At 34.2% G+C, this 23,278-nt stretch overlaps 1 protein-coding gene across 2 annotated transcripts; it reads right to left on the bottom strand.

Annotated features, from left to right (window-relative positions):
* Window positions 1-11,424: 11,424 nt before the first annotated feature.
* Window positions 11,425-19,991, bottom strand: LOC133199537 (sorting nexin-19-like). 2 transcript variants are annotated; one of them, XR_009722804.1, is made up of 12 exons: window positions 18,676-19,991; window positions 17,484-17,683; window positions 17,216-17,345; window positions 16,840-16,937; window positions 15,510-15,632; window positions 15,178-15,354; window positions 14,584-14,689; window positions 14,120-14,264; window positions 13,760-13,944; window positions 12,249-12,336; window positions 11,928-12,088; window positions 11,425-11,747 (listed from the first exon to the last, which is right to left on the bottom strand). XR_009722804.1 is itself a non-coding variant. In XM_061335349.1 (11 exons), the coding sequence occupies exons 1-11, from the start codon at window positions 19,895-19,897 to the stop codon at window positions 12,001-12,003; spliced, it is 2,562 nt and encodes an 853-aa protein (XP_061191333.1). In that variant the 5' UTR covers window positions 19,898-19,991; the 3' UTR covers window positions 11,425-12,000. The 2 variants fall into 2 exon arrangements, 1 of the variants encoding a protein (XP_061191333.1); XM_061335349.1 differs by having other exon boundaries at window positions 11,425-12,088.
* Between the last annotated feature and the right edge of the window lie 3,287 nt (window positions 19,992-23,278).

Genomic DNA, 23,278 nt, shown 5'->3' with positions numbered 1-23,278 from the left:
ATCTGCCACATTGAGATTAATTAACACTTCTGTCTGCAAATGAAGTTTGTTTTGAAGTTAAGGTCAATTCTGAATGATGTTTACATTCCCTAAAATGTGGATTTAAATAATGTTCATACTTTATTTTGGTAAAATACACAATGAGTTGTGATTTTATTGAATTCTAAAAACAAGATATAGATAGAGATATCTTTTTTTATTATTATTATTATTTTTTTATTATTATTTTTTCTTTCTTTTTTCTGCCTTATGTAAATTCAAGCATACTATTTATTTTAACAGGTATTCAGATAATAACCTTAATCTATCATTGCTGAAAAATTTCTTATTGTAAACTTAGAAGAAAAGGTTGAGAGAGCAGTATAATTAATCCCCTGGGATTGTTTATCTTGCTGCTTGCAGAAGATTTTAGAGGGTTATCTTTCTGTCACTTTAAGATTAATTAACACCTTTGTCTGCAACTGATGTTTGTTTTGAAGTTAAGGTCAAGCCTGGGTGATATTTGCATTCACTGAAGGCTGGCATTTCAGAAAACACATGCTTCATTCTTCTTTAAATATACATTTAATTGAGTTATTATAGATATGATGTTTTTTTACTGCCTTATGTAAATTCAAGGATACTGTTTACAGGTTGTTGGATATTTAGCAGTTGCTGTTGCTTATTCTTCTTTATATATTTTTAAATTTGTGTAATCAAGTAAAATTCTCATCCCCTTATCTGCACCCTTGTATATTTCTACCCCTCAGCGGGGCCCTTGCTGACTGGTCAGATTTCTAGTTTTGGTAAGTGGTCATGACGATCCTATTTTCATGATTGCTAAAAATATGTTTATGATTCTCATTCTATATTCACTGATCCATAATATTAATAGCAAGCACAACCTTTTTTTTTTTTTATCAAAACATAAATCGGCTAATTTTTCCCCTATTTTATTTTTTTTTTTTTTATGAAAGGGGGGTCAAGAGGGGTGAACCCTTTTAGAACTGGCACTTCGCGCCAGGTAGAGTTTTTGACTTCACATCAGCCTACACATTAAAAGAAAGGAATATACACACTGATAGTGAAAGAAAAGAGAAGAAACGAGAAATGTTGATCTGAAATTTGAAAATTATAGTTTTTGGCAGGTAAACTTGTAAATAATAGATAATAATGAGGCAGAATACATTATATTTGTACATTATTGTATTTTAATACCAAGAGCCAAAGGATGCCAGTTTTTTTTTGGTGGGGGGTTGCTGAGTTTACTCTATGCATACAGTTTTATGCTCAAGCTAAGTTGTGTTGTTTAGTCTGGAGAACGTGACAAAGGGAAGTGCAATAGCATTGGCAACTACAGGCAAGTAAATAAATCTTGAGATGTTGCTGAATACAAGACAATTTTCTTGCAATAGCATTGGCAACTACAGGCAAGTAAATAAATCTTGAGTTGTTGCTGAATACAAGACAATTTCTTGCTCCATGATTGTCCCATTTCTCTTGTTTTTGGGCAATACACATCTTCATCTATCAGATTATTTTGTTTTATTTATATCCATGGACCCCTTTACAGCGAAGATGTCTTGCTCCATGATTGTCCCATTTCTCTTGTTTTTGGGCAATACACATCTTCATCTATCAGATTATTTTGTTTTATTTATATCCATGGACCCCTTTACAGGGTTGTATTAAACTTGTTAAGGCCTTTGTTTATATTTACATTTCCAATGTCTTTGTCCGAGATAAAATTACAAATTGTAAAAATACTTTATTTCTACATAAATCTACTGGTTCATCGATAGGCGCGGTTACAAAAAAAATCACGTGCGGGGCGGGACAAATAGAGACAGAAGCGGGGCTATTAGCACGGGAATTTGCAGAATCAGGAGCATGTAAATATAAGGAATAACTGTCAGATTTTTTGGATTCATGACGATGATCAATCGATTGGCTTGCGTGATAATTTTATGCCTTCGGCGTTTATGCAAATTATCACGCAAGCCACTCGATTGATCACATCATGAATCCAAAAAGTTAGACAGTTATTCCTTAAATATTTGAAAATGTTTGTAATCTTTTTAAAAAGAATTAAGAAACAAGATGTGTTTGTGAAACACTGATGCCCATGTATGGCAACTTATAGAGGAGGTTAAACTTTCTCAAATGCAAATCAAATATGATGGTACCGTACCCAAAGTGTACTTGTACCGAGGAATATACCTGTGAAATATGAAAGCCCTAGCAGCAACCATTGAAAAGATATGGAAAAGGTTAAAGTTTTTCAAAAGTAGGTCAAACTCTAAGGTCAAAGGTGTTGGTATCCAAAGGAGGGTCTTGTCACAAAGATTACACATGTGAAGTTTGAAACACTGATGCCCATGTATGGCAACTTATAGAGGAGGTTAAACTTTCTCAAATGCAAATCAAATATGATGGTACCGTACCCAAAGTGTACTTGTACCGAGGAATATACCTGTGAAATATGAAAGCCCTAGCAGCAACCATTGAAAAGATATGGAAAAGGTTAAAGTTTTTCAAAAGTAGGTCAAACTCCAAGGTCAAAGGTGTTGGTATCCAAAGGAGGGTCTTGTCACAAAGATTACACGTGTGAAGTTTGAAAGCCCTTGCACCAACCCGTTCAAAAGTTATAGCCAATGTTAAAGTTTTTCAAAAGTAGGTCAAGGTCAAAGGGTCAAAGTTGTTGGTATCCAAAGGAAGGTCTTGTCACAAGGATTACATATGTGAAGTATGAAAGCCCTAGCACCAACCGTTCAAAAGTTATTGGCAAGGTTAAAGTTGGGAAAAAATTTGTAAAACTGGGTCAAACTCCAAGGTCAAGGTCAAATATGATGGTACCCAAAGAAAGGTCGTGTCACAAGGAATACACATGCGAAATATGAAAGTCATAGCTTCTAACAATCAACAGTTATGAGCAATGTTAAAGTTTTTGCGGACAAACAGACGGACGGACAGGGCAAAAACTATATACTCCCGAATCTTCGATACGGGGGCATAAAAACATTTATACATGTACATGCAATTTAAACAGGAACATTTATTTAAGGATTCGCTGTCTAGTTTGGGTGTCCAGGGCATGAACGACAGTTGGAAACGCTGGATAATCTGCATAACGTGCATGACCTGTTAATGTTCCTGGCATACTCGACAAACTAGACAGTGATTCCTTATATTTACATTTATATGTTAAATAAAAAAAATGCTGTCTAGATATAAAATAAAATACACTGTGTTAATTTTCATAGTCGCCACCCACTGATGTCGGACACAAAGACAGCCGCGGGAGATTGACATGTACTGTATGCATATTGGGTACTTGGCGGTTGTAAATATCGAGAAAACACGATTTTCAGAGTTAACACAGAGAAAAAAAAATTCAAATATTTCGAAAATCAACTCAAGATTTTTGTTTTGGTCGTAAGTTCTTTTGTAAAACAGGCCTCTGGATAAGACTAAAAGATTGGGAAAGGACATTTCAAAGTAGCCGGGAAAATTCCCATGTTCATGATGTCTGGACCGATAATTTTCCTTTGTTATACCTGTTAACAACATTTTATAGCTTTAATATGACGTGTTTTTTTCTCTGAGTTCATGCCCCCTGGCCACTACTTTGACCAAATTTATTCATTTGTGGCAGGAAGTCTTTATGAGATTTGTGAATTTAAGTCTTAGAGGACTTGAACAAACATATATTCTTCAGAGAAAATAAAGTCTTCTAAACCTAAATGTCCAGTATAAGTTCAAATACGTAAAGTGAAGGAAGGTGAGAGAGTTGACCTTTAGTATGGGGGCCTATCGAAAGCTATAGTGTATGCTCTCTGTAAAATCTAAGCCATATGTTAAATAATCCTTACTTTTGAATTTGTTCATCGATGAAATGGAATGAACGCCAAAGATTTACTCGGTCTTTTCAATGCGAGTGGGTCTTGAATCCATTTTAAGAAACTAATCTACATTACTACCAAAGTTAATTTCGAAATTCCGTATACTTCCCAAGATATGCTGAAATAAATTCCAAAGTTGACCCGAGTTGGATCAAAGGCGTGTGAATCATATTAAAGAAAATAAATTTATGCAAGCGAAAAAATTCGTTGTAAAAGGTTTGTTTTGGTCAGAGACCAGGCTCCGGGGCCATAAAACTAAGGTGAGCTCACTTTTGATCTCAGTCTCACTTTTCCCCTATATATTCCTTCTGTAAAAGTGAGACTGAGATCAAAAGTGAGCTCATTTAAGTTTTATGGCCCGGAGCCAGAAGAGTTTATGCGATAAAAAGGTGTCGATCCGTCTATGAACAACTTTTCAAAACGCTACTCCTCCTACAGTTTTGGTCTGATTTCAATAAAACTTGGCACACAAGTAGACTACACTAAGAAACATAATTCCATTTATCGGTTTTTGATTTCGATGAACGATGTTGTCAAGGTTACTAGAAATTTCTGTGAAATAGTTTCAGAACACTACTCCTCCTACAGTTTTGGTCTGATTTTAATATAACTTGGCATGTAAGTAGACTACATTGAGATATATATAATTGTCTTTATCAGTTTTTGATGAATGATGTTACCATGATTACTAAAAGTAGGAATTTCTGTAAAATTCTTTCAAAAGGCTCCCCCTACAGTTTTAGTCTGATTGCAATAAATCTTGCCACAAAAAGGGACTAAACCAAGGATTATCATTCTAGTTATTGCTGTTGTAAAGTTTCAAGTCCAAGTGCTACATTTCTCTTTGTAACAAGTACAAACCAGAAGAACTACTGACTCTTCAGAGACTTCTGGTTTTCAGTCTTTTCATCTTTTTTTCTAGAAATTTTAACCGCTACCGAAGATGTCAAAAGTTGTTCTTGTCCTTAGCATTTATGATTTCTAGGTATATGGTACAAAGACTATCAATACAAAAAGTTCCTGTGATTTCTTGAGGACAGTAGTCAAAGTACCCTAATTTTTCCTGGTTTGAAGTTTAGAGAAATATTCTACGTCACAATTACACTGAGAAACGGAGGGAGGGCGGCTTAAAGTACTATTAAGTACGGTAATTTGATAGGTAAACATATTTATACCAACTAATCATTCGGAATTTAAATTTAAAAAAGTAAAAGTTGAATGTTACTTTGATATGAAGGTCAAAGAATATCAAAGTTCAAGGCCATATGCTTTTATCATTACCATCAGTAAGTTTACACTGGCCTTTCAACTTTTATAATCAAAGGTCAAGAGTCCATCACAGGTGCTTTAATTCATGCTTCTAGGACTCTTCCTATAGAAGTTTTATACGTTAACGAAGAAAGATACACTTGATCCACTTTTCAAATCTTCTGCGTCGCCCGCGTGGCGCAGTGGTTAGAGCGTCTGCTCTAGAGTCGCGAGGTAAGGAGTTGATCCTAACGTCGCGGGTTCGAATCCCACTGTGGGACGTGGAGACCGGTCCTTCGGATGAGACCGTATAAACCGAGGTCCCGTGTCGCAGTAGGTGTTGGCACGAAAAAGACCCCTCACTGCTCAATGGCCGTAAGTGCCGAGCATAGGACAAAATTTGCAGCTCTCCACCGGCAAGTGGTGGCGTCTCCATATGAGTGAAAAATTCTCGAGAGGGACGTTAAACAACAAACAAACAAATCTTCTGCTATTAATTTCTCGAATCACTCCGGGAAATATCAGCTATATATAAGCGTTTTTTGAGTTCACTCCAAAGTTAGATCGAACATAATTTCTTGCCATGTTATATGAAAGGGACATGGAATTAGATATAGATTTGATGATTACATTATTCAAAATTGTCGACAGAATCTCATGATTTACATGTTGCCAGAACGTTTCAGATGAAAAGGGTGAAGATAACGAACAGTGACCGATCTCATAAATCCTTTAAATAAATAATGCATATTGTGAACAGGGTAAAAACACAGACCCTTGGAAACATCTAGAAAGGGGGGGGGGGGGGTCAGGTGCCAAAGAGCAGTAAGCATCTCCTGTGGACAGATCACATCCACCGTGAGTCCTCTGTATTCAAAAGGTAAACGGAACAACCCATTGTCAAAATTAGATTAAAAACAATAACGAAGAACAATTGGTATGACACATGTCAGTCAAAATACAACCCAACGCTTGGTTGTATAGGCAAATGGGGTCATTGTAATGACCACAGAACGCGCAAATTGCTGACTTTTAAACGAGATTGTTGAAAGCCTTGTAACATCAAGTTATTTATCAGTAGCCTGTCTGTTAAAAAATGAACGCAGAGAATACTCTTGCGTACCGATCAGCTGGGAGACATAAACACCATATGGGTGTAAGTGGAATGCTACTACATAAATAAAGGGAGTTGACGCTGGAAAAACTTTAGTTGTCCTGTGGTAGTTTACTCTTTTAGTTTTATTATTTTAAACCGGTCACGCCTAGTTGTAGCGCATTCGCTTCGTAATCGGAATTTGAAGGCCCGTGTTTGATTCTCATTCGCCGCGTCAAACCTAAGACGTAAACATAGGTATTGACTATTCCTTTGCCAAGCGTCCGGAATTAAGTCACGGATCTTTCAGATGAGACCTTATAAAACCGAGGTCACAGTAGGCGTCGGCACGATAAAGAACCTTCACTGCTCAATGGCTCTGAGTGCCGAGTATAGATTAAAAGGGGGAGTTTCGATAAGGCCGCTTATCGGCCCACTTATTTTCATAAAAATAAATTTCGTTTTATTTTTTCAAAATTGGTTTAGAATTCAAGAAATATATGTTAATTTTTGTTATTTATATTTCAAGAGTTTATATGAGATGAATTCACGCCGTAGCTGGCACATTCTTAGATGTACCCTCAAATGCTTAAACATTAGGCTAATGGGAAAATATAAGAGGGTGGCATTTATAAATCGATGGTTAGAATATGAAGTGCATGAGGGACACTCACCTAGTTTTGCTCAGAAATTAGATATACTCTGCACACTAATATCTTAAAATATGATGAGTGTCGTGTGTGCACTTCATATCCAAAATTGAAAATTGTCTAAAATTTGCATATCTATAATTAGAAGCTCCTGGTTACTTGATCTGACACCGTGTTAAAATACTAAGCCAAAAGTAGCATATTTTTTCTAAACCAAAGAGAACTCTCGAAAATATTAAGTAAGAAAACATAATCGTATCCTATCGTTATTTCCCTACTTATTTCGTCGCTCGCGTATAACGTTAACGTCACATATTTAGCTCACCTACACGAAGTTGGGGGAGCTTTTGTAATACCATCGTTATAGGCGTATAGGTTATTAAAAGTTTTTAATATTTTTTTTCATATCATCAGAGTCGCCTGATTTAGTGTGTTTTCTTGTCATCTGTATGGTTTTAGATGCTGCATTTTCAGTTAAAGAATGTCCAGGTTAATGTTTTTAAAGCAGATTAATGTTTATGGAGCAGTGCAGCCATAAGCACTTGTTGAGAAGACGTGCTTCATGATGCATCTTCGGATGCACACTTTCAGACTTGCTTCAGATGCTAGATCTGACTTACATTTTCTTGATGAATGCTCAGGGTATATATTTTGGAACATGTCTCATTTTCATGTAACTATAATCCCTATCTTGAAGAAATATGCACCGATGATGCATTTAGGGTTACACATTACCAGAACTGTAACAGATGCCGGATCTTACATTTTCCGAATGACTGACTGAACGAAAGAGAAGTTTAAGAATTAGTCCATTCATTAACGTTCTTTATCATGGATATGGTTATAGCCATTTCTTTGAATAGAAACTCTCATCGCTTCAATCTGTTAGAGAAGGTTCACATATATTTCCGTGTGGTCTACATGTAGGGAACGTAGATTACTTTTAAGACTGGATGTTGATGTTGATTTGTACGTTTCTGCAGGATATGATTTAACACATACATTTGGTATTTACAAATTGCAGCTGTGGTCTAGAAAATCAAATAGTGACTAGAGTTGGTGAAACAACATAATCATCAAAAGGTAGTTGGGAAGCGCGAGGAATTACATGTAGGTCCTCGCTTGCCTGGATTGTCTCATTTTTGCTGAAAACATATTGCACCTCTTTATGTGCGTAAATACTTTCAAGTTTAAGAATGAATAGAAGACATGCACTCAATGTATTTTAGTTTTTTTTATCATTTGGCTATTTATTCATACATTCTGTAAGCACTGCATTAGCAATAATAGTCCACTATCGGCACACCAAGTATAACCTGGTTTCCATTAAAAATTGAAAATGCCCTATTTAAAAAAATCATTGAAGCGGAAGAAAATGCAAACTTGATCTATAACCGAAGTTTAACACATATACCAAAACAAAAATCAGCTCAATATATGCGATTAAAAACAAAACAAAACAAAAAACGCCGACCCCCCCCTTTTTTTTTGAATTTGTAATATTCCGTCAAAAATCAATGAAGCAGAATTTAACGAAATTCAAACTTAAATTTCAAACTCTGTTTCTCATCAGGATACACTATAAATACCAAAACCAGCTCAATATCTGCAAGCGTTTAGAGAAAAGTGCAAAAAAACTAAGTGGAACAGACTGACAGATAGACAGAGAGACGGGCGGACAGACGATGAGGAAACTTATAGACCCCTCCGGCTTCACCGCTATGGGACTAATAATTACTATCTTGATAAAAATATTTTGACTGGTAGTAATACGCCTGGTATTATTAAATACAATATACATTGCAGTATGATTCTTTTAAATATACTTTAAAAATATAAATAGCTGCATTTTTTAATCGTACCGAATTCCGAAATCTGTTAATTTCAAGATCTTTTTCAAAATTCAATTTAATGAAATTACGGTACATTTTATTAATACTATATTTAGCACAATAACTTTAGTTGATAAAAATGTGTTGCAAGCAGTGTCAATGACAGTTTAAGTTTATCTATCTCTTGTCTATATATCTTTACATTTGCTTTTCTGCGTACGGGAAAATGTTAAATTTTGATTATTCAGTCTAAGTATAAACTGTCGATTAATTCATTTTTTGAAAATTCCTGTCTGTATTATTCATATACGTTTTATATGTTACATTCATCCTCTTTAAAGAAGAGTTACAATTAAAACACGAGAAAAATCTTGCACTTTAAAACGCATTCAAATAAAATAAACATCATTAATTTTCTGTAAATTCAAATATTGAAATTGGTTATTTTATGTTTTTATTCACATTCGTAATATTTCATTTATGATTTTGACGTTAAATAAACTCGATTACCCACTTTAAATATCACCCCTCCAAAAATATAGGGAAGAGGGTATACTTAAATTTTTAATTATCACGTGACCAGAAAATGTGCAGTATAATTTTTTTTTCATATTTGAAGGAAGATAACGCTTTTATCTACAACATATCACAATTTCATTATATTTCTTGAGGGGCCGAAAAACAGCCTTATCGAAACTCCCCCTTTGAAGTCCTTCACCGGCATACGGTGACGTCTCTATATGATTGAAAAATTATCGAATGGGACGTTAAACATACAATCAATCAATTCTCCCACAAACTAATTATTTTTAATACTTTAAATTGGTTAATGGAGCTATTGGTTATAAAGTATGTTTGACAAATATTTTTGATCTACCAAGCTAAAGCCAAAATCTATTTTTTACTTCAATTTTTATGAGTTTTATCTGTAAATTAAGCCCTATGAATCTATCCAGTTAAATTAAGAGTTATTGCCCTTTATTCAGAGTGCAGCGCTGTATATGAATTTATCATGAAGGAAAGTATAATGTTGAACATTATGTTATGCTATTATATTTCATGTGTTATATGATTTTTGTGTTTGAAATTACTTGCTTTGCAGATTTACATGTGTTTATGATATATTTTCAATTTTAGGGCTCATCAAGATCTGACTATATACCATGTATACTAAAGAAACAAGTGAACCCCCCAGTGTCTCATTATAATGTTTTCTGGCCAAGTGGTTCTAGAGATGAAATTTTTTTATGGTCCCATCCAATTTTCCACTGATTCTTCATTATCTTCATTATCTCCCGTTGAAAAGGGTGTGACTCTTATTCATAACTCTTAACAACTGTTTAAACACAGTACCAAATTTCTCGACATATATCATACTTATTTCTCAAATTAGCATTTTTTTTTTAGGATGTGCAGAAATTGGCACTTTGATGCAGTGATAATTTTAAACTTTGAACTTTGATCTGAAATCAATTCATGAAAAAATCGCTCTTGAAGAAGTTTTGGGGCTATATACAAAAGTTGATTTGTGTCCAAACTTTTACTTCTTGAATGAAATAACAAAGAAGACCAGTTAGATAGATTAGTTAAATGAAATTTTCTTCTCAACCAATGAAAATCATTCGCCCAAATGTCATTCTATTTTTTATTAAACCATACACGTGGGTATATTGAAGTGAACGCAAAGTATTTTCGAATAAGCTAATGAAAATATCCACAAATGCTTCTGTTCAACCTCTTCCTCTTTTTTTAAGAAGTAACCATGGCAACACAGTTCAACTGATGAAAACAATGTTTTATAGTACAGTCTTTTTATAGCAAGCTGTACGTGTATTAAAGCTATAAACGCCGATTTTTTATGTGAAATAAAAAGGTTAAATGATTTGATAAATGTGTTGTGGAATAAAAACTAATACTTTCCATATAATTTTACTAAATAAGTCCTTGTAATAAGAAAGCAATTAAGCAAGATTTGCAATTAAGAATTGCTACCTTTTCATGAATATTTTGAAAACAATTCACAGAAGTCTATAATTTTAGTAATTTTAGTAACCGTCCATACCGTAAATTGCAATCAGAAACTGATACTTAGATTATATCTACTTGTGTACCAAGTTTTATTGAAATCAGTTCAAAAATGTAGGAGTAGTATTTAAAAATAGTTTATAGTCAAATGGAGAGACTAGAAGTTAGACTGAAGGACAATGTACATATATCATTGCATAAGCTCTACTAGTCTTTGACCATCTTCGCTAGCCAAGGGTTTCCGATCCGAAATCTACTCTAGATTTCGGATCAGAAACCCTTGGCTAGCGAAGATGGTCTTTGACCAGCAGAGCTAAAATGAATTATTGAAATTATTTATTGGTATTTGAGGCCAATAATTACATTGATAATTTTATTACCTGAGAATACCAGTATTAATCAAGCCTTGAGAAAAGAAGTGAAAGAGCAATATTAGATTTGAACAAGTTTTGATGTTCATATAATTCATGAACTTTTACGAGTTCAGTCTGATCACTCAGCAACACACCAAGAGCAATATTCACATCACGTTTTCCAGCGGGTGAAAATTCCTTCCCTAAAAGTGTAATTATGATCACCTTGACCTTATTACATGTAAATGTTGATGATTGTATGCACACAATGTGCAAAAAACATGCAATAACTTTGAATTAAACCTATGACAATTTTTAAAGTTTACTAAATGCTTTGCATACTGATGACTGCAGTTGTAATGTTTCACATGTAAAAATTAAAATAAAGATTAGTATTAAAAATAATATATTTCATTAAGTACAACCATACCAATATGATTACATATGCTTGGACCATTTTATAAATGGGAATGTCTCTAACAAATACTGGTACTACAAACCAGTGTTAGAACACAAATAGGTGATTAAGTACAATGTAATCTCAGATAAAAAAACAACACAGCTCACTGTTACAACAACATAACATAAGACATGGTAGTGAGGGTATAGGCAATATAAACATGTTAGTGACAGTATAGGCAGTATTATGCTTTGCATCTGCTCTACTGTCACGGGGAATGTTCCCATAGCTTCCCCTCACTGGGATTGTTCCCATAGCTTCCATCACTGGAATTGTTTCCCAACGGTTCCCCTCACTGGGATTATTCCCAAAGGTTCCCCTCACTGGGATTGTTCCCAAAGGTTCCCCTCACTGGAAATGTTCCATAGCTTCCCCTCACTGGGACTGTTCCCATAGTTTCCCCTCACTGGGATTGTTCTCAAAGTTCCCCTCACTGGGAATATTCCCATAGCTTCCCCTCACTGGGATTCCTTCTGCACAGCCTCATGTTGAATATCACTAAACATCTTCTCCAAAACAAGATCCAGAAAAGTGTAAATGAAATGCCTGAAACATGTCAATATCACAGGTAATATTAGACTGCTTTTTATTTTTTTATTCTTTATTAAATAATTCAGATGCTTTTTTATTTTTTTTATTCTTTATCAAATAATTCAGAAACATTTAGAGTTGGATACAAAATATTGTCTATGTGAAAATGTCTTACTTGTTAAGTTTTTCATACTGAATGGAATCTATGATTTCCTCTATCCCACAATCATAGTCTTCCTTTTCAAGGAGCTGAACTAAAACATCTACAAATTCAAATGGAAATTCTCAGCATATTTTTACCACATCATATAACAAGAGGCCCATGGGCCACAATGCTCACCTGAGTTACTTTGGTCCTGCTATTCTTCACCCCCCTTTTAATACTTATTGCGGCCCCACCCAACCCCCGGGGGCCATGATTTAAACAATTTAAAATCTACACTACCCATTACCCAAAGATGCTTCCATATAAGTTTCAGCTTTTCTGGCCCAGTGGTTCTTGAGAAGAAGATTTTCAAAGATTTTGCCTATATATTACAATGTAAAACTTTGATTCCCTATTGTTGCGCCGCCCTACCCCTGGGGGCCATGATTTGAACAATTTAGAATTTACACTACCCAAGGATGCTTCCACATAAGTTTCAGCTTTTCTGGCCCAGTGGTTCTTGAGAAGAAGATTTTCAAAGATTTCGCCTATATATTTCAATGTAAAACTTGGATTCCCTATTGTGGCCCTGCCCTACCCCCGGGGGCCATGATTTGAAGAATTTAGGATCTACACTACCCAAGAATGCTTCCAAATAAGTTTCAGCTTTTCTGGCCCAGTAGTTCTTGAGAAGAAGATTTTTAAAGATTTTGCCTATATATTTCAATGTAAAACTTTGATTCCCTATTGTGGCTCCACCCTACCCCCAGGGGCCATGATTTGAACAATTTAGAATCTACACTACCCAAGGATGCTTCCACATAAGTTTCAGCTTTTCTGGAAGATTTTTTAATGACCCCACCCTTTTTTTGTCTTTTCTTGATTATCTGCCCTTATAAGGGTTTGGCCCTTCATTTTTACAATTTAAACTCCCCTTCACCCAAGGATGCTCTTTACCAACTTTGGTTAAAATTGGCCAAGTGGTTCTTGAGAAGAAGTTGAAAATGTGAAAAGTTTACAGATGGACTGACATACAGACAGACAGCTAGACGGATGGACGACGGACAACAGGTGATCTGAAAAAGCTCACTTGACCTTTCAGCTCAGGTGAGCAAAAAACTTTACTTTTACCATTAGAGTGAACAAATTTCATCTGCAGATTTCAGCATAAATTGTCAGCATGTATTTACCACAACATACAGAAAGTTTATACCATGAGTAACCAAGGATACTGTGGAGTCATCATTGTTCGTGGGGGACCAATGTTTGTGGATTTCGTGGGTCACCCTTATCCGCGAATTTACATCCCCACGAACGTTTATTTTGTAAACATATTGATTCAGTGAATCTACCATGTAAACAAGTGACCCACGAAATTAAGTCCCCACGAACAATTAAAATTTTGCTTGCTCACGAACATTGATCCCCACGATTTAAAATGATTCCAAAGTATTTGATTCACATCCCAATTTTTCTAATTTCCTAAGCAGAGCATTTCAGTAGTATGTCTTTTACAGTGTAATTAGAGATGTTAGACATACCTGGAAAAAATTCTGCTAAAACTCTCTGAGCTTGCTCTTTGGTTGCAGATCTCTGTCTTTCTGATTTAACTTCACGGTTGGATGAATCATACTTCCCATTTGGCCAAATAGATTCCCTAAACAGATGTAGATAGAATGCACATCTCTGAGGAGTTGTAAGATCACTAATCTGCCATTTGAGCCACCTGCAAAATTTAAAAGCATAAAAAATTGCTTTGCACACAGTCCTTTACATGTAATGATATTGCCTGCAACACTCTTACTATTCATTATTGTACTTTATTATAAATGATATGATAGTATTGCTTTATTGATCCTGAAAAAAAAATTCCCTGAATTTCCCCGAGATGAAGGGTTTACCTGCTCACTGCTGTTCCAAGCATGTGCTTGGCAAGGGAGATTACTCTTTCTCGACACACCCAACAGTTTCTGCCCTGTAAAGCTTGCACAACTATGTCAAACACCACTTCTGCCAGCCCAGCATTATGGATTTCATTTAAAAGACCTGAAAAAGCTAGCTACTGTATTTTACATACAAGAATATCAATGAACTACATGTGTCTATTATAAAAGAGACCTTCCTGTTAAATTTAACATCTTAAATTACTGAAATATTGAAAAAGTACATGTACTATTCCATCTGTTATTTATTTCATTTGAATATATTACTGTTTTGTAAAATCTTGCATTTCCAAATATGATATTCTCATACAAGTAATTTTTTTTCAGTTACTTGACAAGAATATAAGAAATAAATATACATGTATTGTAGTAATTTGGGCTATTTGGACTGTGGATATCATTCCTCCTTTACTATACAATACCTTCTGATTTCTGGGGCTCACTTTTGCCTTTCTCATCTGAACTGTCTACCTCACCATCACAAAATGTACTGACATGACTAGATAACTGGTTTTCCAACACAAGCACCTGTAACAAACAAAACAGAAGAAATAAAACATGGTTCTTGAGAGTAAATATGAAACAAGCCACATTATCAAAAGAGTGCTGTGCACATGATTTATTTCGTTTGTCCATTTACATTTAATATTACCATTCTGATCTAGTTTTGCAAAACAACACCCCTCCCAGATTTTTAAGATACAACTTCAACAAGGCTCAAGTTACCAATTTACCTTTTAAGTATAAAAGAAAAGGGTTCTGGAAGTTTTACTTCACATGCATTTCCAAAAATGTGACCTTGATCATCAATTTAGCAGGTATACATCAGTACAGTAAAACATGCTTAGAGTAAACACTCATAATGAATAGACGCTTACAGCATGATTTTTCATTCCCTGTGGCTTTATATATATTGTGAACTTAACAGATATAATGAAAGAAGCAAAATCGTCCGTCCCTGGCACTTTGTTATAAGCATGTTTTACCATATCATTTAGAGTAAGCAATACACTTACATCCCCTTTAATGGTTCCAAACTCCAGCAGGATTTTATCCTCATCCTCCTCTAGGCTCTGAGGGTCCCTGACTTGGCTCCTCCGGGGTAAACTTGGAAGTAAGTCGGTCACATTTATGGAGATTTCTCCTACCTTATCGCCAATCTTGTCAAAAACACTGGAAAATGTTCTAACCATCTGAAATCAGAGTAGAATACACTCATGAAACATCTGTAGCAATAGCATGTGTGTAATTTATTATACACCTGGTGAATTTTATATTTTAGCTTCATATATTTATTGAGACAGGTTACTTGTCTTGATCTGTTAATTGTCCATGTACAGATATATACCTTCGTTAGTGGCTGAACACTATCTGGAGCCTTCCTGACAAATGCTATGTGGGCATTGCCATCATATGCCAGGAATTCCTTCATTTCTGGGCTGTTACAAATATGATCTTTTTCCAGTAGAGCCTATAAAGCATGTTTTTTTTTTCACATTAACCACCCTGTCAGCAACTTAGCTGCTATACATGTACTTGTCAACTACACTATCCTACTCAAGGATTTCAATAGAACCCTATAAGACATTCACATACGATCACTTTGGATGCTATTACTTTAATAGTAAATACTTTTTGCAGTTGAAATTAAATTACCTTAAAAATGCATACATTAATTAGTAAAATTTAGTGCCATCTTCCTCATCAAATGATTAGCGTTACCATGATTTAGCTCATTTGGAACAAAGTGAGTACTTGAATTAGCTTACAAAAAGCAGTCCCAAAGGTGCTAAAATATGATTACTGCTAAATTCATTATGTTCATAGTACCTTCTCGCATCCTCAGGATTAAGCAAAATTTAGTTTGATGAAATCACAAAATCATCTAGATAATTATTTCTCAAACTTCCCATTATGATATAAAGTTATATACAGTATGTTTATATGATTGTGGATTATATACATGTGCTACTTTAGCTATTACAATAAAATCAACTTCACCTTTAATTGGAAAACTGCAAACTACTTTTCCACATAGCAATGATAAACATACCAATTGTCAGATGATAAACATATCAGATGATAAACATATCACATATCAGATGAAAAACATAGCACATATCAGATGATGAACATAGCACATATCAGATGATAGACATATTACATATCAGATGATAGACATATTACATATCAGATGATAAACATAGCACATATCAGATGATAGACATATTACATATCAGATGATAAACATATCACATATCAGATGCCCATATCAGACGATAAACATAGCACATATCAGATCAGATGATAAACATATCACATATCAGATGATAAACATAGCCCATATCAGATGATAAACATAGCCCATATCAGATCAGATGATAAACATAGCCCATATCAGATCAGATGATAAACATAGCCCATATCAGATGATAAACATAGCCCATATCAGATCAGATGATAAACATAGCCCATATCAGATGATAAACATAGCCCATATCAGATCAGATGATAAACATAGCCCATATCAGATCAGATGATAAACATAGCCCATATCAGATGATAAACATAGCACATATCAGATCAGATGATAAACATAGCACATATCAGATGATTTACATATCACATATCAGATGATAAACATAGCACACATCACAATGCATATTTCTGTTCCTTACCTTTATAAAATTTTCCAATGTTTTCTTGCGTTTTTCAATGTTGTTTTTATCCATATTACCAAATGGCAATGAAAGCCACTTTGTTAACCCTTTCACATCTACAGAAAATGTTTCAAATGAATCATGCATTATTACTGGTAAGAGTAGCGGTAATGAGTACCCAAAATTTACAGGAAAGGTAGCGGTAATGAGTTGGAATTTTTTGCAATGTACCGATAATGTTGAACTCTCAAATAATGAATCCACAGTACATAATTATTTCAATCATCAGACTAAAAATGAAATAAATAGGTATAACCTTAACAGACCTATTAACCATTTAATTAATATTCTATGATGTTTTACACTGATTGTCTCCTTTACGAGATGAATTTACCTTTCAGATTTCTTTTATATGTGGGATTATCTTCCAATCTGTTCTGCAGGTTGATAAATTCTCGAAATCTTCTTTTAACCCTGTTTGTACGCACTTCAGTACGTCCTTCCTCAAGATATGATGCATCATACTGAATGAAAAAAAAATTATATCTGATAACTGACAAAAAAGTAAGTTCCTAGGTCAACATATCTATACAGCAGTATTTATATGTAAGCATTTAAAGTAAATTAAAGTTTTCACATAAATAATAACATGGCAGACATACCTGGATTGTGTATAGTGTATACTGATTAGCTCCCCTGTTTTCAGAGGCTGTCTCTGTATCAACAATACGTAGATTTAAAAATATCCTTGTTGAATTGTCACCTGATGTAGAAATGTCATCAAAACTCCCAAGATAAAATTTGTGTCCCTCCTGTGGGTTATCCCTGCCATCACCATTATCAGAGATTTCTTGACTGACCTCTGTAAATGAAAGATTAATATTTTATAAAGTGGACACCATCAAAATTTGCAATAATTTTTTTTAACAGGAAAGTGCTTCAAAAACCTTTAATCCAAAACTTCAGCTATAAAATGTAGGTCACATGCAGCATTTGAAAAAGGTGCTGGTAGTATGCCCATGCAATGAAATATCTTTGTTCATTAATGTAAAATGGTATCACTTGGGAATGCTCTCAGAAATCATTAAAAGGTAAATTAAATGTAGGTCACAAACAGCATCTGACTCAACATAAAGTGGACTCCATCAAAGTCAATTAAAAGTTTTTGAAAAATACATCTATATCATGCTTACCATTAATGTTCATCTAAAGCATCAATACTTATAAGCATCCCTAATGCTACCTTCACCTTTTACTGCTTAGATTTTGCATCTTGGACATGTAGGAATTCATACTACCAGTGCATATATCTGGATGCTGTATGTGACCTTTATTTTCTGTATGATTTATCAAATAGATGATTTTAGAGCAGTCACAAGTAACTTAATGCTACCTTGACCAATCTTGAATAGATGTTGCATTCTACAATGCATTCTACCATGCATACATATATTATGCCATTATGTCAGATGTTTTTCTGCTCTTTATATGCATGCATCCTTATGGCAAAAATTATTCTATTGCGATATTTTATCTATACAAATATAATGCGCATCAGTTTACTTCACATTAATTGTGTGTGAACACTACTTACTCGTACTTTGTTTAAAGTAATGCAAAGTAAAATCTAATCCACGTTTAAATAAACAGGGCAATAAATTTCTGTGATTTAAAAATGATGCTTTTTTAATATCTTCTAGGTTATAATTGAAATGGATATATGTACTAGTACCTGTATCATGACAAAAAGCTGGTCCCAGTAGGGAAATTGAAATGGATATATGTACTAGTACCTGTATCACGACAAAAAGCTGGTCCCAGTAGGGAAATTGGAATGGATATATGTACTAGTACCTGTATCACGACAAAAAGCTGGTCCCAGTAGGGAAATTGGAATGCTCTGGTTTGTGTTTACATCAGATTCCTCATCTAATGCTACTTGTGCTTCCACTGTAGACAATGGATAGTGTAGAGACTCTCTGGTCTCCTGCTGCCCTGTGAGTTCGGTTTTTTGACTAGATTCTTCAAATATACTTGTACTAGATGAAAAACTAGGTTGTGGGTCTTTAAATTCATCTTCCTCCTCAGATTCCTCCCTAACATCTTTAAACAGCACAAGATCACTACTACGACTTGTGCTGACTTCTGGAGGTACTTCTATTAAAGCTTCATCAGATAAAATATGAACAATACATTCATGTAAGAAGTCGGGGTTAGACAGAAGATCAAAGGCAGGTTTTGCAACATTATATGTTAAGATTTCTACTAGTAACACTTGAGGAGTTCTGCTGTCTTGCAATTGTTTTACCAAAAACTCTGACAAAAGTAAATTTATTATCGATTTTAGATAAGTAATTTCATTCTCCATCTCCCATACTGCACTGTGATAAGAAAACTTCATTTCATATGCTTCTTCAACCGATGACACTTTCTTAGCGGAGGGAGAATTGAGACTAGGAATACTCTTTCTTCGCGGCCGAGTGTTGTACACAGACTTTGCCTGTTGAAAGTTCCGCAGGTGCTCTTTATAACAAAGTAATAACTCTCTACATAGTTCATGGATATTGATTTTTGTGAACTTTAGACACAGAAGTCTAAATGCTTTGAAGATGACCTCCTCTTTCTCCTCCAAGAGTTCATGCCTATTACTCACAGTAAGGTACCATGGTCTAATAAAATCCTGAGATATAAGAGTTGCCAATAAATGAATTTCATCCTCCCATGATGAATTTTCTACTTTTCTTTGACCGTCACTTTGGTCCTGTACTGTATTCTCACTGGATTTTTCACCTCTAACAAATTCCTTCAAGTAAGTGTACCAGGAGTCGTTTTCGTGAGACTTCAAAAGTATAAGCAAATCTTCTATTAATGTGAAATTGGCATCTGTGGTTATCAGATATTGACAAATCAGAACTGTTGAGGATATAGATATAATGTAAGTAATCAACCACGTCCAAAGACCAGTCAGGAGAGACACACCTCCTAAGACTATCGCTAAAATACATAACTTCTGAATCGAAGAAAATCTTTTATGATGGTGGAAAATGTCAATGACTCTATCGACCACTGTTTCCATCGTCTCATTTTCATATACATTCTTTTAAATTTGATTTAAAATACAGGATAAAATTTTCACTTTCTGTCAAATCTATTTTGACAGCCATATTTTCATCACGTGACCATCATATGGTTCAATTGAATGTCGAACCCAATCATAAATTCATGCAATATTTTGGCAATGGAAGTTAAATGCGAGTATATAGTATGTGCATGTATATAAAAAAAGGATCATTTTTTATACATGCATATACTATATAGTTATATTAACTTCCAGTTTCCGTGTCTTTGTGTGTGTGTGTTGGGGGGGGGGGGGGGGGGGGCATGTTGACATATATTTTCTGAAACTTTTTTTTTTGGTCTAACTGTAGAAATTGTAGAAATATATACCATTTGAACAAGTGTACCTGTAATAATCAGATTGATTTGTCAAAATAAAAAAAAATAACAAACTTGTAGATTTTGTTGTAAATTTTAAGGAACTTAAAGAGGAGTGAAATTTTTGTCTGGCTTAATTTAGAGGCTTATATTTGATACAAAGGCAGCCTAAGACCAGAGGTGCGTTTTGACTCTGTTCCAAAGTTAGCTGCAATAATAAGCCCTGTCCATTTTTTTCCTGTATGAATGAATACATCAAATTAAAAAAAAAGTCTCAGAGGGCTACATTATTGAAGCATAATACCAATGTCATTTTGGCAAGGTCAACGTCACATTAAATGTATTAAATTTTTGTTATAGCCAAACTTTGAAATGAAGAATATTAAATCAAAATCTGATATTTGAGACAAAGGTTATTTGTGTATTGAAGAGCTATCCTGACCTTAATCCAAGGTAATTCCTACATTAAGGTCAAAGTCACTGGCTTTAGAAATATAAAATTACTGTTTTGGATATAACTTTGAAGTGAAGAAAAATGTAAATGACATGTATTCTAGTAAAAATTGGTGTTTGTGATCAGAGGGTGGCCCGGGTAACAGCCCTGTACAAGTTCAAGGTCAGTATGTTAGGTGTAAATTTCTTGTCCATAACACAATTTTGTAATGAAATAACTTTAAAAAATCACACTTACCCTCGGGAAGAATTATGATCATACTGGATATGTCATGGCCCTGAACAAAGGAATATTTATTCTAAGACAAGGTCGCAGAGTTCAGAAGTTTTATTTTATTGATTTATTTATTGATTTTAATTTTTTGTATTCAACACAGAGATATGTGTTAACCACCTTCAACCATGATCCAAACAAGGATCAGGCCATGAAAATTAATTTGCAGTACACATTTTGAGCAAGATAACAGAATTGAGAATGTTTTAATCTTTCGTCCAACAGAAGCTTTCATGAAATTTCTTGGCACAGGGGGCCAGTTAGTAGTGCGTAGGACTGTATCAATATATCGATACGTATCGATATACGAATGTATCGTATCGAAAAAAAACTTCCAAAACGTATCGGGCAGGCAGTTTTTCTTAAATTTCTGTGAAAAGGTTGGGAATTTCAATCACCAAAGATTATATTTATCTGTTTTTAATTAAACTGATCAATAATGATATAAATGCGAAGGAGATAGCACATAATAAATAAGTATTACAAAATACATGGACAACTATATATTTTAACGTGTTGGTTTTACAGTCATTAAAAAGTTTGAATTTGAAGTGTATTTTGCAATGACAGTGAGACAAGAACTTAGATTAATGGGTTATAAAACACTGAGTTTTTATAAAATCTATACATTAAATGATTTACAAGACTTTTTTGGTAGACTTATTAAAGAATCCAATATATCGCATATCGCTTAATAAAATATTGTATCGTATTGTATTGAAATTTTTTGCTCAATATACAGCCCCAGTAGTGCGGTCCAAAGGCTTAATATCGTTTATATACAATTTAGTGATATATTAAATACCATTAATCAGTATATAGAATCAATAGGTTAGAAACTGGGTTTTTTAATTTTCTAATCTTTACCAACTTATCTAATAGTGTTGTAATTTACTATCGTCACTACTACCATATCTGCTCCATACTAACTTATAAATTATTGATTGCCATTTTTATTATATTATATGCTATCTACTTCCTGTTTCAGTTGATAATAATTATCTGTATATCTGATTCTATCACCCAGGTCAAACATAGTATCCCTGCTTGCTGATAAACAGTGTGTCCGAGATACACCAGAGGATTTACAAACTTTGTCACAGAATGTCCTGAAACCTGGCATTTGGATTAGAGACTTCAAAAAGTTTAATGAAATAAACTTTCTCTCAGACTTGGAAAAGGTTAATTTCCAATCTTTAGATTCACTCTCTAATCCAAATGATACATTAAAAAAAAATTATTCACTTTTTAATACTGTACTAGACAAACATGCAAAAATAAAAACAAAAAGAGTGAAGTATGATGCAAGACCAAAATGGTTAACCCAAGAAATTCTCGAAGCACAGCACATGCGCAATAACTTCCATAAAAATAAAGACTTTGAAAACTTGAGAATATGGCGAAATAAGGTAACATCACTTATCGAAAATGCAAAAATAAATTATTATAAATCAACTATAGAGCAAAACAAAAATCCACGCCAGATGTGGGACGCATTAGATAAATTAGCTTCTACTCCACAAAATTATTTCCGACCGCACTGGCACAAAATAATAATGTTACAGAGGATACACAAGAAATTGTAGAGATGTTTAATTCTCATTTTTCAAATATCTCTACTAAACTCCTTGAAGGTGTAAATAAAGAGGAGTGTGACATTAACGGCCTTTTGAATTTTGTACAATCTAAAATGGGTACAGAAATAGTTGGTATCCCGCTTATAAGTCCCGATGAAGTGCTTTACTTACTTAATAAGCTAGACGTTAGTAAATCATCAGGTGTAGATACCATTGGTCCACGTCTATTAAAACTTACTGCACAAATAATACATAAACCTGTGACCCACATAATAAATACTAGCATTACAACTGGTATTTTTCCTAAGAGTTTTAAACTTGCCAAAGTTACACCAGTTTTTAAGAAGGGAAACAAACTAGATCCAAATAACTACAGACCCATTTCTATTTTACCGACATTATCAAAAATTATAGAAAAACATGTGGCAAAATATATCCGATCTCTATTTTCAGACTTTGATCTTTTAATAGAATCTCAATCAGGTTTCAGAGAACTGCACTCATGTCAAACAGCCCTAACAAAAATTACAGATGAATGGTTATATGGAATGGATCAAGGCAAACTTGTTGGTACTGTCTTTCTTGACTTCAGTAAGGCATTTGACCTAGTAAATCATGAAATTCTTCTTAAAAAGCTACAGTGTTATAATTTTAATGAAATAACTTTACAGTGGTTTCGATCATATTTAAGTGACAGACTTCAAAGTGTCCATCTGTC

The sequence above is a fragment of the Saccostrea echinata genome, unplaced genomic scaffold (genome assembly GCF_033153115.1).
Source record: "Saccostrea echinata isolate AGI-Se365-2 ecotype Australia unplaced genomic scaffold, CSIRO_AGI_Sech_v1 ptg000034l, whole genome shotgun sequence".
Classification (NCBI taxonomy): Eukaryota; Metazoa; Mollusca; class Bivalvia; order Ostreida; family Ostreidae; genus Saccostrea; species Saccostrea echinata.
The sequence above is the reverse complement of the archived record's forward strand: the minus strand, read 5'-3'. Positions and strand labels throughout refer to the sequence as shown.